At 39.2% G+C, this 18,369-nt stretch overlaps 1 protein-coding gene and 1 long non-coding RNA gene across 3 annotated transcripts in view; one reads left to right on the top strand and one right to left on the bottom strand.

Moving 5' to 3' along the window:
* Window positions 1–1,778: 1,778 nt before the first annotated feature.
* Window positions 1,779–18,369, bottom strand: part of RAD23B (RAD23 homolog B, nucleotide excision repair protein) — a 36,761-nt gene continuing 20,170 nt past the window's right edge. For both annotated transcript variants that reach the window (XM_068177614.1, XM_068177613.1), the window contains exons 5-10: window positions 17,558–17,613; window positions 12,916–13,043; window positions 8,247–8,370; window positions 7,199–7,326; window positions 6,622–6,798; window positions 1,779–4,795 (exon numbers count right to left, since the gene is read on the bottom strand). In XM_068177614.1, coding sequence (XP_068033715.1) covers window positions 4,682–4,795; window positions 6,622–6,798; window positions 7,199–7,326; window positions 8,247–8,370; window positions 12,916–13,043; window positions 17,558–17,613 — 727 coding nt within the window. In that variant the 3' untranslated portion in view covers window positions 1,779–4,681. The remainder of the gene's footprint in view (window positions 4,796–6,621; window positions 6,799–7,198; window positions 7,327–8,246; window positions 8,371–12,915; window positions 13,044–17,557; window positions 17,614–18,369) is intronic.
* Window positions 13,915–14,877, top strand: LOC137465524 (uncharacterized). Its single transcript, XR_010994671.1, has 2 exons — window positions 13,915–14,073; window positions 14,761–14,877. It is a non-coding gene; the product is annotated as an uncharacterized lncRNA (long non-coding RNA).

Raw genomic sequence — 18,369 nt, 5'->3', positions numbered from 1 at the left:
ACCTCAGCCTCCCTATGGAGATCTCTATCCCAGATGTTCAGCACTTTTATTGTCCTGTTTCATATCCCACCCTGAAGACTATTTCCTGCCCCTTTTCCTATTCTGAAATCCTGTTCTTCCATCCTCCAACAGAAGCTGGTGGTGCTCCCTTTGCAGCTGGCATGTTTTCAACAACAATAAGAAGAAAGTGAAAAAGAAAAGAAAAGGATATTTAGAGTAAAGACAAGGGAGTGGGGAATGGGAAGAAACAAGCTTAATTCAAAGATATAATTAAAAATACGTGTCTGACTTTGACAAGACTTTGAACAATTCTACAGATACAGTCACACAGACATGTGGGAGACATTTCCTTTTTTTTTTTTTTTCATCTTTGGCTGCTGCACTTTTAAAGTCAAATGCTTCACATTACAAGGACAGCAACCAACCCTTCCCCTGGGATGGCAAACAGCTGCCTGCTGGTGTATCTGGTTACTCCTCGTCTATCACATCTAAAATCTCTTATCTCAGGCAACAAGAATTTCAAGGATGTTGCTCACACCCTCAGCACCACAGAGTAGTCACATTTATGTGTGGAGCCATATAAAAATAAAGACACCTATTTTGAAAGACACTTTGCACTCCAGGTCTCTGAGGCATAACTTCATGAATCACCAAGGAAAATGCTAAAGCAAAGGGATGACGTGGAGAGAAGATCTTCAAACTCTACCACTATTAGTTAGTCCAGACTACTACCATTATTGAAGAGCACATATTTGTCTTTATTAGTTTCACTGCAGTTTAGACAGGAAATGCCAGAGATGCTGGTTTCTTCATGAAAACGTGCTTTGATTAGAACTGGAGTTAAATTGTGTGTGTTTAACATTTATTTCTCTTGCACAGAAGGAAAGAAGTTGAGTCCTGACAGAAACCAAGAAGTTTCACCATCATTTTTTTCTCCTCCTCACAGGTCCTATATTCAATGAAGAAATATATCAATACAGAACTGGCACTTGACAATTAGAAGTCAGCAACATCAGCTGCAGTCTGCAAATACAGGCATCTGCAGCACTTATCAGTCATGTATTCAGTGGTAACTGAATACTTAAATTTTTCCCACACACCACTTTATCACAAGTGGAATAAGCCTGCTTTTCTGGATGGTTTAATGAAGACACAAAATTTTGTAAATTGTGGCTTCATAACCACATAGTGGTGGTTGTAGCTGTGTCAAAATAATGTTTTCAAAGGATGGTGTGTTGAACACTGTTGGCATCCCAAACCAGGCAGGGAAGAAGAATTAAAAAGGTTACTGACAAAGCTGTTCTCTCTACTCCCACCTTATTGTTTCCATTGAACTACAGAGTATTTTCAAGTGCAGAAATTCTAGGTTAGTTTTGTGCACAGAGATGGATTTAAGAGAAATCAGAAAAAAAGAAAAAGATGTGGCTGCCTCCAAAACTCCATAAAACCAAATGAAATATCCAATGAAACCATGGGTGACAGATCTTCATACATTAGGTGAGGACTTGGCTTTGTGTCTCTGTTTGATTCATTCATGCACGTTCTTGAAGTGAAGCTCAACCCAGCACTCCAAAATCAGTCACAATCTGGCTTCAGGAGTGATTATCTCACATTCCTAAAAAGTTCTGTTAGTGTGGGGTAAGAACAGGGCATTTAACCAGTAAAATTGCTTGGGTTTTAACTGGATTCATTAGGCAACTCTGGACGAGGTAAATGAACCACAGCATTAAAATGCAGTTGTAGAGAGGTCTTAAGAACAGACAACTACAGAATTAATATGACTTCAGAGTAACTTTTTAATCCCAATTAAAAGTGCATCATAAATAGCTCTTGTCTAAGCAGATATTCAGAAGTTTTACAACAAAGGTAAGGACTACAGTACCAAAGCTTAGGAAGAAATACTTTATTTTCTTAGCTACTGTTCAGAAAGCCCTGAGGAAACTGATCCCCAAATCCCTAAGAGAGCTGCAGCAGAGAAGCTGAGAAGCACTCTGTGCAAACAACTCCCGGTAGTACTTGGTAGAAAACGAGGCACAACATACCTAGGCAGCTTGCTCAGGTCACACCTCCTCAACACCACATGAATTCCATGTATTCTTCCCTTTTGGCAGCTACTACAAAGAGAGACATGATTCTCCCTGGCAAGTATCCCGCTATTGGATAGGTAACAGTTTTTGCTAGCATGTAAGGTCAGACACCTGTTGTTCATCAGAAGTCACAAAAACACTGTTTCACTGCTGGAAAAAACGGGAACAGCATGACTAGTAAGGCTTCAAACACAGCAGCCATAAATCCCTCAATCACTCAGCATACAAAGTTACAAATGAACAAAGCTACTAGCTTTTTTTTCTTGCTTTTTTTTTTTTTTTTTTTTTTACAAAGAACAAGCTCAACAGACTTTAATTCAAATACATTTATAATAAGTAAACATTTCAAAATCAAAATTGGAGGGAGTGGACTGAAACACCCAGACATTCTTTCTTTACTCTCCACCCTCCTAGAGAAGGAATGGTTATTTCTCATAGCAGTTTGATCAGTACAGAAGACTCCCACAAACTAAAAGCTTTTGTCTTAGTTAGGTATTAGCTATGTAGTAAAAGTACATTCAAGAAGTCCTTGTATCAATTTGGTGTTTTTCAAGTACCTGACAGCTGGTCCTTTCACAGATAACAAACAGCTCCTTTTGGCGTGCAGTGTTAAATCAAAATCCATCTCTCCCAGTTCACAGATAAACTGAGAATCCTATTTAGATAAAGTTTACTAGCTGACTCAGGTATTAATGTTAACTTCTTTAAAATGAAAACATTATGAAAGACTTATTTCCTATTTAGCAGTATCACATCTCCAATTCATAGATTTGGGTTGTGCTACTGATCACTTAGACAACATTCACCTAAGAAATTTTAAGAGAATAAAATCTGAATAACTAAAATACACACTATCTGGAAAAATATCACAGATGCATAAGAATAGGAAAAAAAGTAAAAGGCTTTAAAACATTTCATTGTTTTGTGCAGATATTTTTTACAGACTATGGCCAATCAATGAAGAAATGAAATACAAATGTTTCTGTCTTTTTAGCTCATTTTTCAAGACACTTGATTTGTACTCTGAGCTTAAGTAGTAGCTAAGAAGTTAATCTACTGATAAACTCAGCAGAAAATATTTTTTTAGTTGTACCACTAAATCATTAAAATCATTAATCTCATTAGTAGTACAGGAATTCAGTGCTGTACCACTAATAATATTTTTTCCTGGTTATTGTAGAGGTAAATTTGTAATCCAGGTAATTGGACTACAACAGCAGAAAAAATCAAACTATCCCCATATTGTGTTCAGGTAACGTTGCACAGAACAGCCTTAGATTAAATTTACATTTGTTTTTATTCATAGTATTGCAATGATGGGCAAAATTACCTCTAAAAGTAAACATGTATTAAAAAAAAAAAGATTGTTAACATTTTATGATGACTAAACAAAATAAATGATAAGTAGGTATGAACAAGTAAGATTCAAAACTCTGCAAACAGAGTTTATTTTCCATAGAAAGTTTTGAGTGTCAATTTTTTTTACATTGGAATAAATTGATAGTTTCCTTGATATCTCAAGTTTTGAACTTCTCATCCTTATAAAGTGAATAAATCCCCAAAAGTCCTTACTTGACAGAAATATTTTGAACACTACAATCTACTCAAGAGCAACAGAACACTTACAGCTGTACTATAAAAGCGGGTTCAACAAAGTTGGGAAGGTAAAATTTCATTTGATAAAGTCTCATTGCAGCAGACAAAAATGAAGCTTGCATTTTGTTTGCTGGCAGAAAAAGAATATTCAACTCACTAGAGTGCATATAACAAAACCAAACATGCAATCTATTGCTTTTAAAACTTTTACTGCAAGATAACATTAAGAGAACAGTAATTAGGTATCTATATTTTTTTTCCCCAAAGAGAAAATATGTAAACAGGATAATAATTTTTTTTCTGTATGTATATAGTTTCTCAGATCATTTCAGGGGGACAAAGGGAGGGAGGGGGGCGTGTTTCTCAATAATCAGGACACTTTTAACTGTAATGGGTTTTCATTGAAAAAAAGAAAAAAGCCAACACTGTTTTAATTCAACATGAGACAAAAATACTGTGTTTCTTGCACTACTCTAACACAGCTGAAGAAAAAAATCCGAATACCCCTATTCTGTCATTCAGGATAACATTTGCTCTGATCTGTTAGATTTCACAAAGCTGCTATCCAGTGTTGCCATGAAATACAGACTGCAGAATCTACGTAGCACAGGCTACTTCCAATGTCAATAATAAATGGAAAGGAACATGAAGCAGTGCATTACACTACATTTCTGGAACTAGTACAGTAAGAGTGAAAACCTAGAAAAAGTTAACCTACAGTTTACAGAAGGAACTAATTATCTGCAGAAGCTGATTTTTTGGTTGTATATATATTTATTTTTTTTACACTGTGCGATTTTCTGCATCTGCTAATTTTAAACAGACATTTAAAATTTGATGCTTTCTTTGCTTTGTTTCCTATTGTTCTCCCTTCCACCCACCCCCTGTATTCCATACACCAAGCATTATGAATATAAGCCCAAATATCCTAGACAATCCAGTGAAAAGAGTTAGTGTAATGCACTGGTGTGAGGTGTGAAATAGAAAAAAAAATTCCCTCAGTCTTCGTCGAAGTTCTGCTGTAGAAGAAAGTTGGCAGCCAGGTTTTCGTTCTTCTCGCAAGCGAAATATGCCTGTATCACAAGTCCTTCAGGAAATCCTAATGCCTTTAACTGAAGAAAAGAAACATATTTAGGAAGTGCATTTTGCATGTTAGGCTTCTTTGTATGTCTAGTGTCTTGAGATGTCACTTAAGCAATTACTGCCTTCTTGAAAATAACACTGCTGCCTAGCTCAATGCAGACTTTAGTGAGTAAAAAAATAAGGTGCTGCCTCTGCCTTTAGTAGAGAGGATCTTCACTTGAAAAAGTGACTGGATTAAGTCTAATGAAGCACCATAAAAACTTGTCACTTCTTTAGTGACATAGTAAGTCTAAAATAGACTTGGGTCACAGTACTGTCATGAAGTAATGGCACATTGCACAGCTGCAGGGAAAAACCCCACTTCAAACAATGCTCATCTTAAACAAATATACAAAGCTCCAAAGCACTTTTAAGAAAAATTGCCTGAAGAAAAGCTCCTAGCCTGTGATCTTTAGTAGGCTGTCCAGCACATCACATTAAGACATATTTTTAATTGTTTATATTTAAAAATTAACTACACACTGCAGCCAAGACAAGTAAACTGAGAGTATCAGGTTTTCATAAGTCAAGGAATTAATTAATGTCTGGAACACAGTGACAATAGGGCATGAGAACATTAGAGAAGAACTTATTACTGCACCAAGGGCTTAGCCAGCACTTAGGGGCACTCAGCAAATGAATTCTTGTTTTAGCCAAAGGCAAGTACACTCTACTATGTGGAGATTTTCTTAAAATCCTTACAGCACCTGCAAGGCATTTCATGTATGGGACAGACCAAGTAACTATGAGAAAAACTGTGTCCTATTATCCCTCACCAGCCATTCTTAGATTTTATTTCTAGCCCACAGACAGCATGAAGGCATCAGCTGCAATACTAAGACACTTAAACTTTGAGGTTTGTCTTTCATGGAAAGAAAAGGAAGTATATGGATCTCTGCTGGGTTTCAGAACAGGCAATAGAGGTAATAGAGCTCTACTGCATAAAATGGCTTTAAAAGGAAATGCAACAGACTAGAGAAGATGAGAACTTGTGAAGAAGTATATGAACAAATAATTTTATTAGACTAATTTTATTAATTGCCAATTTCCTCAAGATCTAGAGAACTGACACCTATATTCAAATAGGTATCTTCTAATGATCCTTATTGAACTTTGGTTTTGCCAGATGAAAAAAATTGTCTTTGGGGTACCAAACCACTACCACAGTGTGAGAAAAGTCCTGCAATTTGTCCTGAGAAAAATCTCAGAGGCATTGCCATCTATGCAAAACCATATTTAGTCAGTTACACAGAATTTATGAATGCAACATACCACCTCAGAGTATATTTTCATGCTTACCAGTACTTTTAGAAAACTATAATTAACTAATTGTCATGAACAGATAAGTAACTGGGTAAAGTTTTGACTTCAACTAATCTACTTAACTAGAAGTGTTCTTACTTTCCAAGTACTTTGCAAACAGTGCTCAAGCAGCCAGATCTTTGTACCTGGAGGCCTGTCATGGCCTGTCTAGAAAAGCAGTGGCTGAGACTTCTGCAAGAGGAATTACTTCTTAAATAATTCCTGAGGGAAACCCATTCCATCATCGATTATCACAGGATGGTCTCTGATCACTTAAGATGCTCTGCCTCTTCTCAGTAAGATAGATTTAAGATATTTTAGACTCAACTACTACAAAGCAAGAAGAGATATGATTTGAAACAAGGCTACAACAGCTATGAAATGCCAAGTATGAAAATACCAAATATGATGCCAAGAACTACTGAGCTAAACAAAGTTTAATTTAGGTAGGTCTTAAGCATGCACTGGAGTCAACACCCAACAGCAACAAGAATTTCAAAGAAGAAAGGCTCACCCTTTCTATAGCTTCTTTTTCCTGAGGTGTTACTTGAATATAGTTCATATGAGCATTCCCAGCATCTCCTATTCCTCCAGTGCTGGCACCATCATCACTGCCACTTAAACCTTGGCGAGACTCGAGAACTGGCTCATTCAACATATAAATAAAATGTTCCTGGTGCTGGCTTATTTGCTGTGATGCACAGAACAGTAAAAGAAACACATATATTTAAGAAACTGAAGTTTAGGCATGCCAACAGACAAGTAAAAATATTTATTTTCAGAGAGTTAAGAAGTCAAAGGGATGTGCAAAAAGTGCACAGAGAAAAATTGTTATATCTAACTATAACAAATGCGATTTTTATGCTTCAGTCCTTCCTGCTTCCTCACCCCCTCTGCACCTCTTATGAAGCCTCAAATTTGTGTGTCCAATGTCACAGAAAATACATTCTGTACAGCAGCAACTGCTGAAAAGCCAGCAACAGAATGTTATAACTGTTAGTAATATATTATCCCAGACAATATCAACATATGACTTTCTTGCAAAGCTAAATCAGAATTAGTAAGCATTATTTCCTTGTTTTAAGATCCACCTGCAGTAGTTGGGGGTTTTCCCGTCCAATTTGCTGTAGCAATGCTGGCAACAGAGAAGGATTTTGCTGGATAATTTGTCTCATCTGCTGAAATTGAGGCTGATTTCGTAAAAACTCAAGTGGATGTCCTGAAAAAAAGATCAGTGAAATAACATGTTTTTTACGAAGTTACTGAGAAGTTAATAAAATGCATACCTGCACTGCAATTTTAGATAGAAACAGGACATGAAAGTGGATAATACACCACTCACTGAAGAATAAAAGAATTTGCTTCCTCACTCTAGCTTTAAGCAAAACTTCTTTATTCTACGATTAAATAATGCATTTCCTTTTCACCCAGTCTTCTCTTAACAGCCTTGTCCTTATCTCCAGCACTTTCCTCTGGATGTCTCATCTCTGGTTAATCTCAATCAGACACATCTACCCAATACACTGTCTTGTCTCTTGTACCTTGAGCACCATTTCTAGACAGACCTTTCCAACCCCTTCATTAGGCTCCTTTCATGTATTTATTTATCCCCCTTTAAGAGGGAGATAAATATGTGATAAATACCCTTCTCTTCAGCAGGCACCAACCACTGTCAAAGTGCTGCACTGCTGAGTGAGGAGTCCTAGGTCATTTATAGGTCTCTCCAGTGCTACACTTCATGGCTTAATTTCAGGTTTCTCCCTTGATATCCCAGCTTCTGTGTGAAAAATATATTAATATAGTCACAGTGGACAGTGCCCAGTCAGTCACAGAGTAGAAAAACAGAGTTTCACTGAGAGAAAACACAACCCACCCCACATCCATGGTCTTGCACTCAAGAATCCAGAATACTGAATTAAAGAAATTGTGCAAGTTCGCTGGATTTTTTGAAAATGTTGCATATGACACACAACAAGCCACTTGTCCCAGAAAGTACCACACCTGGAATTCCCATGTTAACAGCTCTTACCCAATTCCCTCTGAATGGCTCACAAGCACCTGGAACTTAAAATTGACTGAAAAATAGATTGATTAAGGGCACATTGTATATCACATCTTCTCCAAAACAGCCTTTCTTACCTCCTAGTGAACTAGTAGTCGTGGGTATAGTTGCTACTGCTCCTGCCACTGCTGAAGACTGAGATGCACCAGTGCTTGGTGTTTGAGGGGGGTCAGCCACAGCCTGATTATCTCCAGGTATACCCTAAAGCCACAGTTCACATCATTACCCACAGAATGCTAATAGACATGTATGTTTCAAGTGCATGCAGTGTTTGGGTTTCAGAATGAAGGGGAAAAATGAAAAACTTAATGATTTCTCTGCAAATACAAGGCAAGATCCTGTGAGTTATGCATTTATAACTAACAGAGAATACCATGAAAAGAGTAATTTTATTTTTTGGCAGGAAAAATGTGTGGTTTGTATAAAAAGGCAGTAAAGCATGCCCTGCATCACTTTAAAACACACTTTGCCCAGTAAAAAAAAAAAGTGCTTTGAATCCTGTTTAAAGATATTTGATATGAATGAAAAAGTTAAACTAAATATACTGTTACACTATGTTATACTGTTGTACAGAAGTGATATTACAGCAACAAATTGCAGTACAAAATGCTAACTAAGATTAACAATTCCATACAACTGGCAAGGAACTGAGAAGAGATACAAGAACACAGCTCTTGGGATCTTTTTCCTCAATGAAAAGCTGTCATTCACTATATCTTAAAAGTGAAAAGGTCTGTATGTCACCCAGCTTTAGCAAGTTTAAAAAAATTAGTTAACTTTTGCTTTTTGTTTATTTTTTATGTGCAAGCAACTTTATATACTAACTGACTGCTCAGAAGGCTGAAGTGGACAAAGCTAAAACACAATATTCTAATAAACTAGAATGCTGGTTCTAGAACAATGATACCTCACTCTACTGCTTTTCTCTTGCATGGAAATACTTCAAGCTTCCTACTCTAAACCTGCTTTCCTCACTGTGACTGAATTCCTGAACCAAGTCTGTCCTTTTAATCTACTTTTCTGAAGCCTGGAAACTTACTCATGGGAGAGACACAAAGGATATTACATCAAACCTTGTTGGAACAGTCCAGAGAAGTTACCCAAATGAGGGTCACCCTTGTGTTGGGGAATCACAAAACATAAGGAACTGGCTGTGTGAAAATATTACAGAACTACAGGGTAACCAGACAATTAAGATGTTTGTCAAGCCTACCATAAAAATCACTGGTAAGTAATGTAGATTAAAAATCCTGCTGTAACATGATCTTCTCATGATATGTTCATCATTATACCTGAACAAAAAGGACAAATATACAGCTAATATAGAGGGCACATCTAGAAAGGGAGAACTGGACAGTGCTCCAAGCAATGCTCTTTGCCTTACCTGTTAATTAAGAAGCACATCAATGCATAAATAACCTGATCATCAAGTGCACATTTAAGCCACTCAGGGCAATAAATGCAAGATTTTTCTGTCACACACTTCATTACCTTCACATGGCTCAGTAGGCTTGCTACACGTCCCTCCCTCTGCTGAGGGGGAGTATTCCATTCATGGTATAATTCTGATGTCACTCTCTCTTATCAGAGGCTTACAGAGCACTGATTAAATACCTTTTCCATCAAATCAGTAACTTCTGGCAATCCAAGTGTAATGTAACAATTTCAGTTAATCTTATGAAATTACTAGTTGATTTCACCTATTCACAGGCATATGTCATCACTGCAATCTGTGTCCAGATCACAGAATTCACAGAATTTTCTAGGTTGGAAGAAGAGACCTTTAAGATCAGAGTCCAACCCATGTCCTAACACCTCAACTAGATCATGGCACCAAGTGCCACATCCAGTCTTTTTTTAAACACATCCACGGATGGTGACTCCAGCACCTCCTTGGGCAGATGATTCCAGTATTTGACCACTCTATCTGTGAAAAACTTCTTCCTTAAGTCTAGCCTGTATCTCCCTTGGCACAGCTCGAGACTGTGTCCTCTTATTCTATCTGTTGTTGCTCGGAGAAAGAGACCGACCCCCAGCTCACCACAGCCACCCTTCAGGAAGTTGTAGAGAGCGATAAGGTCACCTCTGAGTCTCCTTTTCTCCAGGCTAAACAATCTCAGCTCCCTCAGTTGTTCCTCATACGGCTTGTGTTCCAAGCCCCTCACCAGACTCGTTGCTCTCCTTTGGACACGCTCAAGCATCTCAACATCCCTCCTAAACTGAGGGGCCCAGAACTGGACACAGTACTCAAGGTGTGGCCTCACCAGTACCGAGTACAGGGGAAGAATGACCTCCCTGCTCCTGCTGGCCACACTATTCCTGATACTGGCCAGGATGCCACTGGCCTTCTTGGCCACCTGGGCACACTGGTGGCTCATGTTCAGCCGGCTGTCAACCAGCACCCCCAGGTCCCTTTCCACCTGAGCACTGTCCAGCCACACCGTCCCCAGTCTATAATGTTGCAGGGGGTTATTGTGGCCAAAGTGCAGGACTCGGCACTTGGACTTATTGAACTTCATCCCATTAGATTCTGCCCATCCATCCAACCGTTCCAAGTCCCTCTGCAAAGCCCTCCGTCGCTCTAACAGATCGACACACGCTCCCAGCTTAGTGTCATCTGCAAATTTACTAATGAAAGACTCTAAACCCTCATCCATATAATCAATAAAAACATTAAACAGAACTGGCCCTAGCACAGACCCCTGAGGGACACCACTGGTGACTGGCTGCCAGCTGGATGCAGCACCATTCACGACCACTCTCTGGGCCTGGCCATGCAGCCAGTTCCTAACCCAGCACAGAGTGCTCCTGTCCAAGCCACGGGCTGGCAGCTTATCTAGGAGTATGCTGTGGGAGACAGAGTCAAAGGCCGTGCTGAAATCCAAATAAACACCATCTACAGCCTTCCCTGCATCCACTGGGCGGGTGACCTGGTCATAAAAGGTGACCGGGTTGGTTAAACATGACCTACCCCTCCTAAACCCATGCTGACTGGGTCTGATACCCTGGCCATCCTGTAAATTCTGTGTGATGGCACTTAATATATATAAACTGTTCCATTATTTTGCCAGGTACTGAGGTCAGGCTGACTGGTCTATAATTACCAGGATCCTCCTTTGCACCCTTTTTGTAAATGGGTGTCACATTGGCCAGCTTCCAGTCATCCGGAACCTCACCAGTGAGCCAGGACTGTTGGTAGATGATGGAGAGTGGCTTTGTAAGCTCATCTGCCAGCTCTCTCATTACCCTGGGGTGGATCCCGTCAGGTCCCATGGATTTATGAACATCCAAGCATTTCAGTAGTTCTTTGACTGCCTCCTCTTGGATAATAGGGGGACCATTCTGCTCCCTGACACCATCAACCAGCCCAGGCGGACAGGTGTCTTGAAGGCAAGCCACCTTCCCACTGAAAACTGAGATAAAGTAGGCATTAAGCACTTCTGCCTTCTCCTCATCTGCAAATAATAAGTCCCTTGTCCAGTAAAGAACAAAGGCTGCTCTTACCCGTCCTTCTAGCATTAATGTATTTGTAAAAACATTTTTTATTATCCCTTACAGAAGTCGCCATTCTAAGTTCAAACTGAGCTTTGGCCTCCCTAATTTTTTTCCTGCATGCTCTAGCAGCCCTCTTGAATACTTTCTTAGAGACCTGACCCTCCTTCCAAAGCTGACACATCCTCTTTTTATTCGTAAGTTCCTCCAAAGTCTCCTTGCCCAGCCAGGCTGGATGTTTACCCCGTTGACTTATCTTTCAGCACACAGGGACAGTCTGTTCCTGTGCCCTCAAGATCTCTGTTTTGAGGCATGCCCACCATTCCTGAACCCCTTTGTTTTTAAGGGCTGCCTCCAAAGGGACGTTCTGAATAAGTCTCCTAAACAGGCCAAAGTCTGCCCTCCAGAAGTCCAATGCAAGAGTCTTACTGGTGCTCCTCCTGACTTCACCAAATACTGAGAACTCTATTATTTCATGATCACTCTGCCCCAAGAGACCTCCAACCACCACATCTCCCACCAGCCCATCTCTATTTGCAAACAGCAGATCTAACATAGTCCTTCCCCTGGTGGGTTCACCCACCAGCTGCGACAAAAAGTTGTCCTCCATACACTCTAAGAATTTCCTGGACTGCCTCTTTACTGCTGTATTAAGTTCCCAGCAGATGTCTGGAAGGTTGAAGTCACCCACAAGAACAAGGGCTGATGATCGTGAAACATTACCTAGCTGCTTATAGAATAAGTCATCTACCTCTTCTTCCTGGTTGGGTGGACAACAACAGACTCCCAGTAGGGTGTCAGCTTTGTTGGCCTTTCCCTTAATTCTTACCCATAGACATCCATCTTCCTTAGTTTCAATTTCTACAGCAATTATTAGCAAAAACAGTGAACTGGAACCGAAGGAATGGTGATGACATAGACACAGAAACTACAACTAATAAATTAATGCTGTCACTAAAAGGTAACACAAAACCACTGAGCCAACCATTGGCAGTTAAAGCTATCACTGTAACTGGACATACTTTACAGACATATCCATATCGATCAACAAAAATTAAAAGCAAATAAGTGATGGAGGTGGTTAGGGATTCATTCAGTGTTTTCTATAACACACCATGTCTGTCAAAATTTCGATCTCATCTTTCCAGATGGCAAATGCCACTCTCAGTGACTGAGTAACGTTGAAAATAACACCAAAATCAAAGTGAAAGGTATTAAGTGGAAAACAAAGGTGAAGGTAAGGTAAGTGCTCACCATCAGAAGGTATTCCACTGCTCTGTCAGGATTGTTGAAGCTGGCCCTCAGTGCTGCAATCACCTGCTCCCGCTCGTAGCCCATGGACATGATCTCAGTCACCATGTTCTCATAGGACTGACCAGTCACTAGAAGTCGCAGGACCACCATTTTAAGGGAATAAGATGAAAATAATCACACACACACAAAAAAAAGTTTCAATGGATAAGTGTAATTTCCACCTGAATTTTAGTTGTTCATTGAAAAGAATATTTCCTATTAAACATGCCGTGGTTCTGTGGCTTTAATTCCAAATATATTCAGTGGTTTCATTATGAATTTGATTGGAAATAGTGAAAGGTAGTGAAGAAAATGTAAACTTCTACTGACAAAAGCAGTACTTGTGATACTTCTGTACTTTTAATTGAAATAATGCTCTCTCTTCAAGTTTTCATTTAAGGTCAAGGACATCCTCACAGCTAATATTCAATTCCTGATGTAATCAAGAGAAGTCTCCTGCAGCTTACATTTGGATATGTATTAATTTGAAATCTGCCTGTCCAATTATTAGCCATTGAGGACTTTCCAATAAAGACTTTCTGCTATGCTGTTGTTACATAGATGACAATTAGTGATTAGATATTGCTATATATTGCTACGTGCTGGTGATGATGATCAAAGTAATTGAATCAACTTAATATGGACCAACTCAAATCACGCAGAAGACTTAAAAGTTCTATCTAGGAAAGTCACTCAAGACTTCAGTGGTGGTTCAGGAAACCAAGTTATCTCATTTAATTTTAATTTTTATCTCATTCAATTTAACATTTGACTAGACATCCATCACATCAAATCCCCTACCTCTTACAGCAAAAATAGACGAAAATTGTCCCACATCTGCAGCAATCAAGACAAAAGGTACACACACTATATATGGAACTATTTAAGGGCGACTGTTCACTACACTAATGTCACTTAAGGACGATTATTATCTCTTTTCATAACCCATTTAATTTTCCTGCTTCAAATGCAGACAGTAAGTATTACAATTACAAAAAAAAAGGTAACTACTCTATTATACATTGTAATTGGGCAAATCTTCAAGGCTATCTTCCTTGGGGGGAAAAAGCCACAAAAAAACCCAGGCATTAAAATACCATCTCTGTTGGAGCCCAGAATGTCCCTTGGACACTCTTGGATGTTCCAGGCCCAGGTCAAAAGCATTTGAGACCCTGGAATGCAGCCACAGACCCCTGTGGCTTTGAACCTGATCCATGGAACAATTTACCAACCTTACAGGAAGAACAAGAAATCACAAAAGTTTAGGTATTATAGTAGAAGTAGTCACAAAGTGAGAGGAAGAGTTTTTGAGTGCTGTACAGGGGGGTTTTAGGCCTTGTACAGAGGGGTCTGAGTTTTGTACATGGGGGTCAGAAGTTCTAAGATGGAGGGACTTGGGCGTGCCCTGTCCTCTTTCCTTCTTCTTCCTAAGCTCCATGTTCTTGGTGATGTTGGCACTCACAGACTGGTTTAGAGTAGAAAGTCACTGTTCAATACAGGTGATGGGCATTGGGGAAACTGTAAACATCTAATACGTAATGTATGATATAAAAGAGGGCACCAGCCCCCTGGGCGTCGGAGTGTGCCCTTGCCTGACTGCTGAACGGACCGCAGCAGCTCGGGGAGAAATCTTTTAGATAACACACAATAAACTACCTTGAGACTGGACAACAGAAGACTACTGAGTCTTTCTTTGGAGACACGGGTTGGAGGAGAGACTTTTCCACCTTTCTGGGCCACCCCAACCATGGGGTGAGGCCCAACAACACAACAACAGCCGTCACACATCTACTTCCCTGGATACAGGTATTCCTGATCTCAGTGAAATCCTACTACTGACTGACTCTGCAACTAGCAAGTTAGTGACAGGAAAGTTATACAATTAACAGTTGTCACAGAAAACAATTGATTAATAAAAGTATTTTTAAAAACCCAGAGGAAACAAATACAAGAGCTACTCTGTAAAGGCAAGTAAGTCATAATTTAAAAACCAAAGAAAACATGATGTTTTGTTCCCTTAGAGAGATGGTGTTAAACTCAAGCCAACATTAATACAACCTCTCTGCCTGTTTCTTAACGTATGCTTCTGAACAATCAGTGAGTGTATGACTTAGGGCAGTATACTCAAGAACAAACAATAAAACAGCCCAAGGGCACTTGTGCATGATCCATAAATAAAGAATTTAAAAGCCTTGACTAATTTAAGTATTTATTATTTGGCTTCAAAGTAATAGTGCCAACCTGAGTTTAAGGAATGGTAAGTTCTTCATGTCTTCATACAGAACTACAAGATCATTTCACATCTACCTGCATTATTTCAAATGTGAAATTAAAAAAAATCACCTAAACTTTGCTCTAAAGATGCATACTTTTATACATATCTTCAGGGAAGCAAAAAAGCCAAATCAATAACTGTCCCAACACAATGGTTTTGCTACTTCTGCTCACCTTCTTCCTTTCACAGCACTAGTTTACCCTTACTACTCCTAAGAAACTCACCAGGCAGAACACACGTTGATGTAATTAGTTACTACTTGAATATTTTTGTATTGCTTTTCAATATAAGCAAGTTAGAGACTAGAACAGTATGAGAGATTTGATACAGGAAAATGATGAAAAAAGAATGGCTTGCTCCACAGGCTCCACACAGGCTGCTACCTAAGGCATAATTAAAAGCCAAAGGAGGAAAACAGAATTACTGAAAATGTAGATGCATGTACTCCATACAGTCTACTTCATAAGTTATGCAAGAGTGAGATCAAGAATAATAATTCAGAAGTTGCACACCAGCAGTCATGATCCAGAGTCAGGCCTATCTGTCCCTAGTGCTAGTGGAATGTTTGAGGTCAATGCTGAATTGATTCTGCTCTTTGCTTTTATCTTCCAAGTAACATTTTAAAGCTGGATTAACTCTCAAATCCAGTTCATCACATTCCCCACAACAATTCTCGTCCTATGCCCTAAAGAAATCTTAGGCTGCTCCCGTGAAAGATGTGGCTGCACAAGGACTGCAAGACATGCAGATCTTCCCGTAGCACACAAAGCCACATCACTTTTCAGCATTTAACCAAAAACAACAGCAAATCATATAAAACAATTCCTGTTTTTAAAGCGAAGTCAATTAATTTCAGACAATGTAATTGAGAAGCCACAGTTAGAATATGTGTCTGATCCAACTTATGATGTAAAAACATACCCCATCAATTTGTGCAAGCAAATTCCCTTCAGGACAGTTTTTAAAGAAAAAAAACCACGGAGTTCCTGCCTATTGCCCTTGAAAATGTATTGGCTGGCAACACTTGCAGTATGCTTACCCAGAAAATCACACTCAATACCTCTTATTTCCAAACACGTTAGGGACACATGGGTTTACTCCATCAGACACCAGCTAAAGAACTCCCACACAAAATGGATCGTGAGGTGATGCTCTTGAAATATTTTGGGTTTTTTTCCCCAATTTTATAGAGATTTGAATCAAGACTACCAGTTTCATTTAACTTGCTGATCAACACTGTTAACACAAGTGTTTGTGATGACCTCATTTTGGCCACTAAGATATTATGAATGGTTAAGGAAGCGCTTTTGGTAACAGCAATCACTTCAGCAAGTTTAGTTTCAGTGTTACATTTTTGTCTCCTGCTATCAGTCTCTATCAGCTATTTTGGATCACACAATTTAAAACAGTATGTCACACCTAAGATCTAAGCTGCAGCTGGACAGACTAAATCTAGTAGCTACAACTAACTCATGTAAAATATCACTGCTGCTTCTAAATCACCCTGAGCTGCTTAATCACAGCACCTGCCTTCAATATATCCACATGAGAATGTAAGTGAAACTCTTTACTTGGTTTCACTCTTTGTACCAAATTGCTGCTTCATATTTAAAGACAAAAGACAGAATAAAAACACCACCTCCTCTTTATTTCTGTACCTGAATTTGTTACACTCCAAAACAACCTAAAAATTTCAGTAGGAGTAAGGAGTTGTGGGTTTGCCTAATAATTTCCTAGCTACCCAAATCAGCATAAATGATGGGCAGAGCTTCCTGTTGTCTTTATTCTGTCTATTCCACTGAGAAACAAAGATTATTTAAACTGTCAAAATAAAAGTAAGTTGATTGTCAGTACATGGAGGCATTCATTTCTCAGCCCAGATCTGGTGAATTTATCTAATCTCAATGTGCCAAAAAGCAAAGTACTTTCAAAGCTGGAATAAGTGAATAATAAAGGCAGCCATTTTACCAACTCTGCACTCTGGGGTGCAAAAGTGAAAAGCACACACATATTTACATCTAGTCTTCTATTCAAGCTACTACTCTATTCAAAGTGAATAGTTAGAAGAGAAATTAAAGCAAATGGGGGAAAAAAGCCAGGAGTGCAAGGATCTTCCTCTTACACAATAAAAATATATAAAGGGAAATATTCTTCAATAAAGTAGTTCTTGAAGCTGGTTCCAAGATATCAACTTCAGGTCTTAGAGAAGAGCAATTTGATTATAACTTTAGCAATGACAGATACAGAAGAAAATGTCAACATCTGCTAATCCGTCATGTTTCTGCTGCACCAAAATAATGTCTACATTAAAAAAAACTCTCCACTTACCAAGTGCACTTATAGCATCCTCAAAAAGATTTGATCGAGATGTATCACCTGTTGTACTGTAAGATGAAGACAAGTGCAATGGTAATTACAAAACTTTGGAAAACTACCTGTTTTTGAAAAAAAAAACAAAAAAAAAGCAAAAAAAAAAAAAAAAAAAAAAAAGTAGCAGCAGCTGTAACTCTAATAGCCCATTTTGTTTCTAAAAAACCAACAGAGCTTTCCAAAGAGCTCTCTTTTGGTCCTACAGTGAGAATAGATTTTACAAACTTACAATGCTAACACTTTCAAAACAAGGCCAACCTTCCCCCGCTACCCCCCAGAAGTTTGGCTCTTGCCCATCTGCGCAGGGATTAGCCATCTGCTCGCTTGAATGCTTTAAAGGGTGGAGAACAAGGTGGATTTTCAAAAGCACACAGCAGTCTCACTAACTGCTTCCCCACAGTCACCAGTTTGACCTCAATGAGGACCCAAGGAGGTCGGTGGCAAGCACTTATTAAAATCTCAGTATACTACTTTCCCAGGAATATAAACTGCTAACATTTGCAATTACTCTATCTCAAGTTATCAAAGTTGTTAAATTACAGGATTAAAGGCTCACCTCCATGAACAGCAAGGAACACAGAGGCACAACACTAGGCAGAGGAATACCAATTTTAATCAGCCACAGCCAAGGGCTGCCCAGTTCCCAGGGCTGCAAATTTAGAGCATCAGCCCCCTGGTCTCAGGGTGACACCCAGGGTGGGTCAACCAGACTCCTTCAAGGGCATTACAGCCTACAGGGTAGTGCAACTCACTGGGGGGTGCCAGGAAAA

Source organism: Anomalospiza imberbis, chromosome Z, assembly GCF_031753505.1.
Source record: "Anomalospiza imberbis isolate Cuckoo-Finch-1a 21T00152 chromosome Z, ASM3175350v1, whole genome shotgun sequence".
In the NCBI taxonomy this organism is placed as follows: domain Eukaryota; kingdom Metazoa; phylum Chordata; class Aves; order Passeriformes; family Viduidae; genus Anomalospiza; species Anomalospiza imberbis.
Note: the sequence above shows the minus strand (reverse complement) of the source record. Positions and strands in the feature narration are given on the sequence as shown.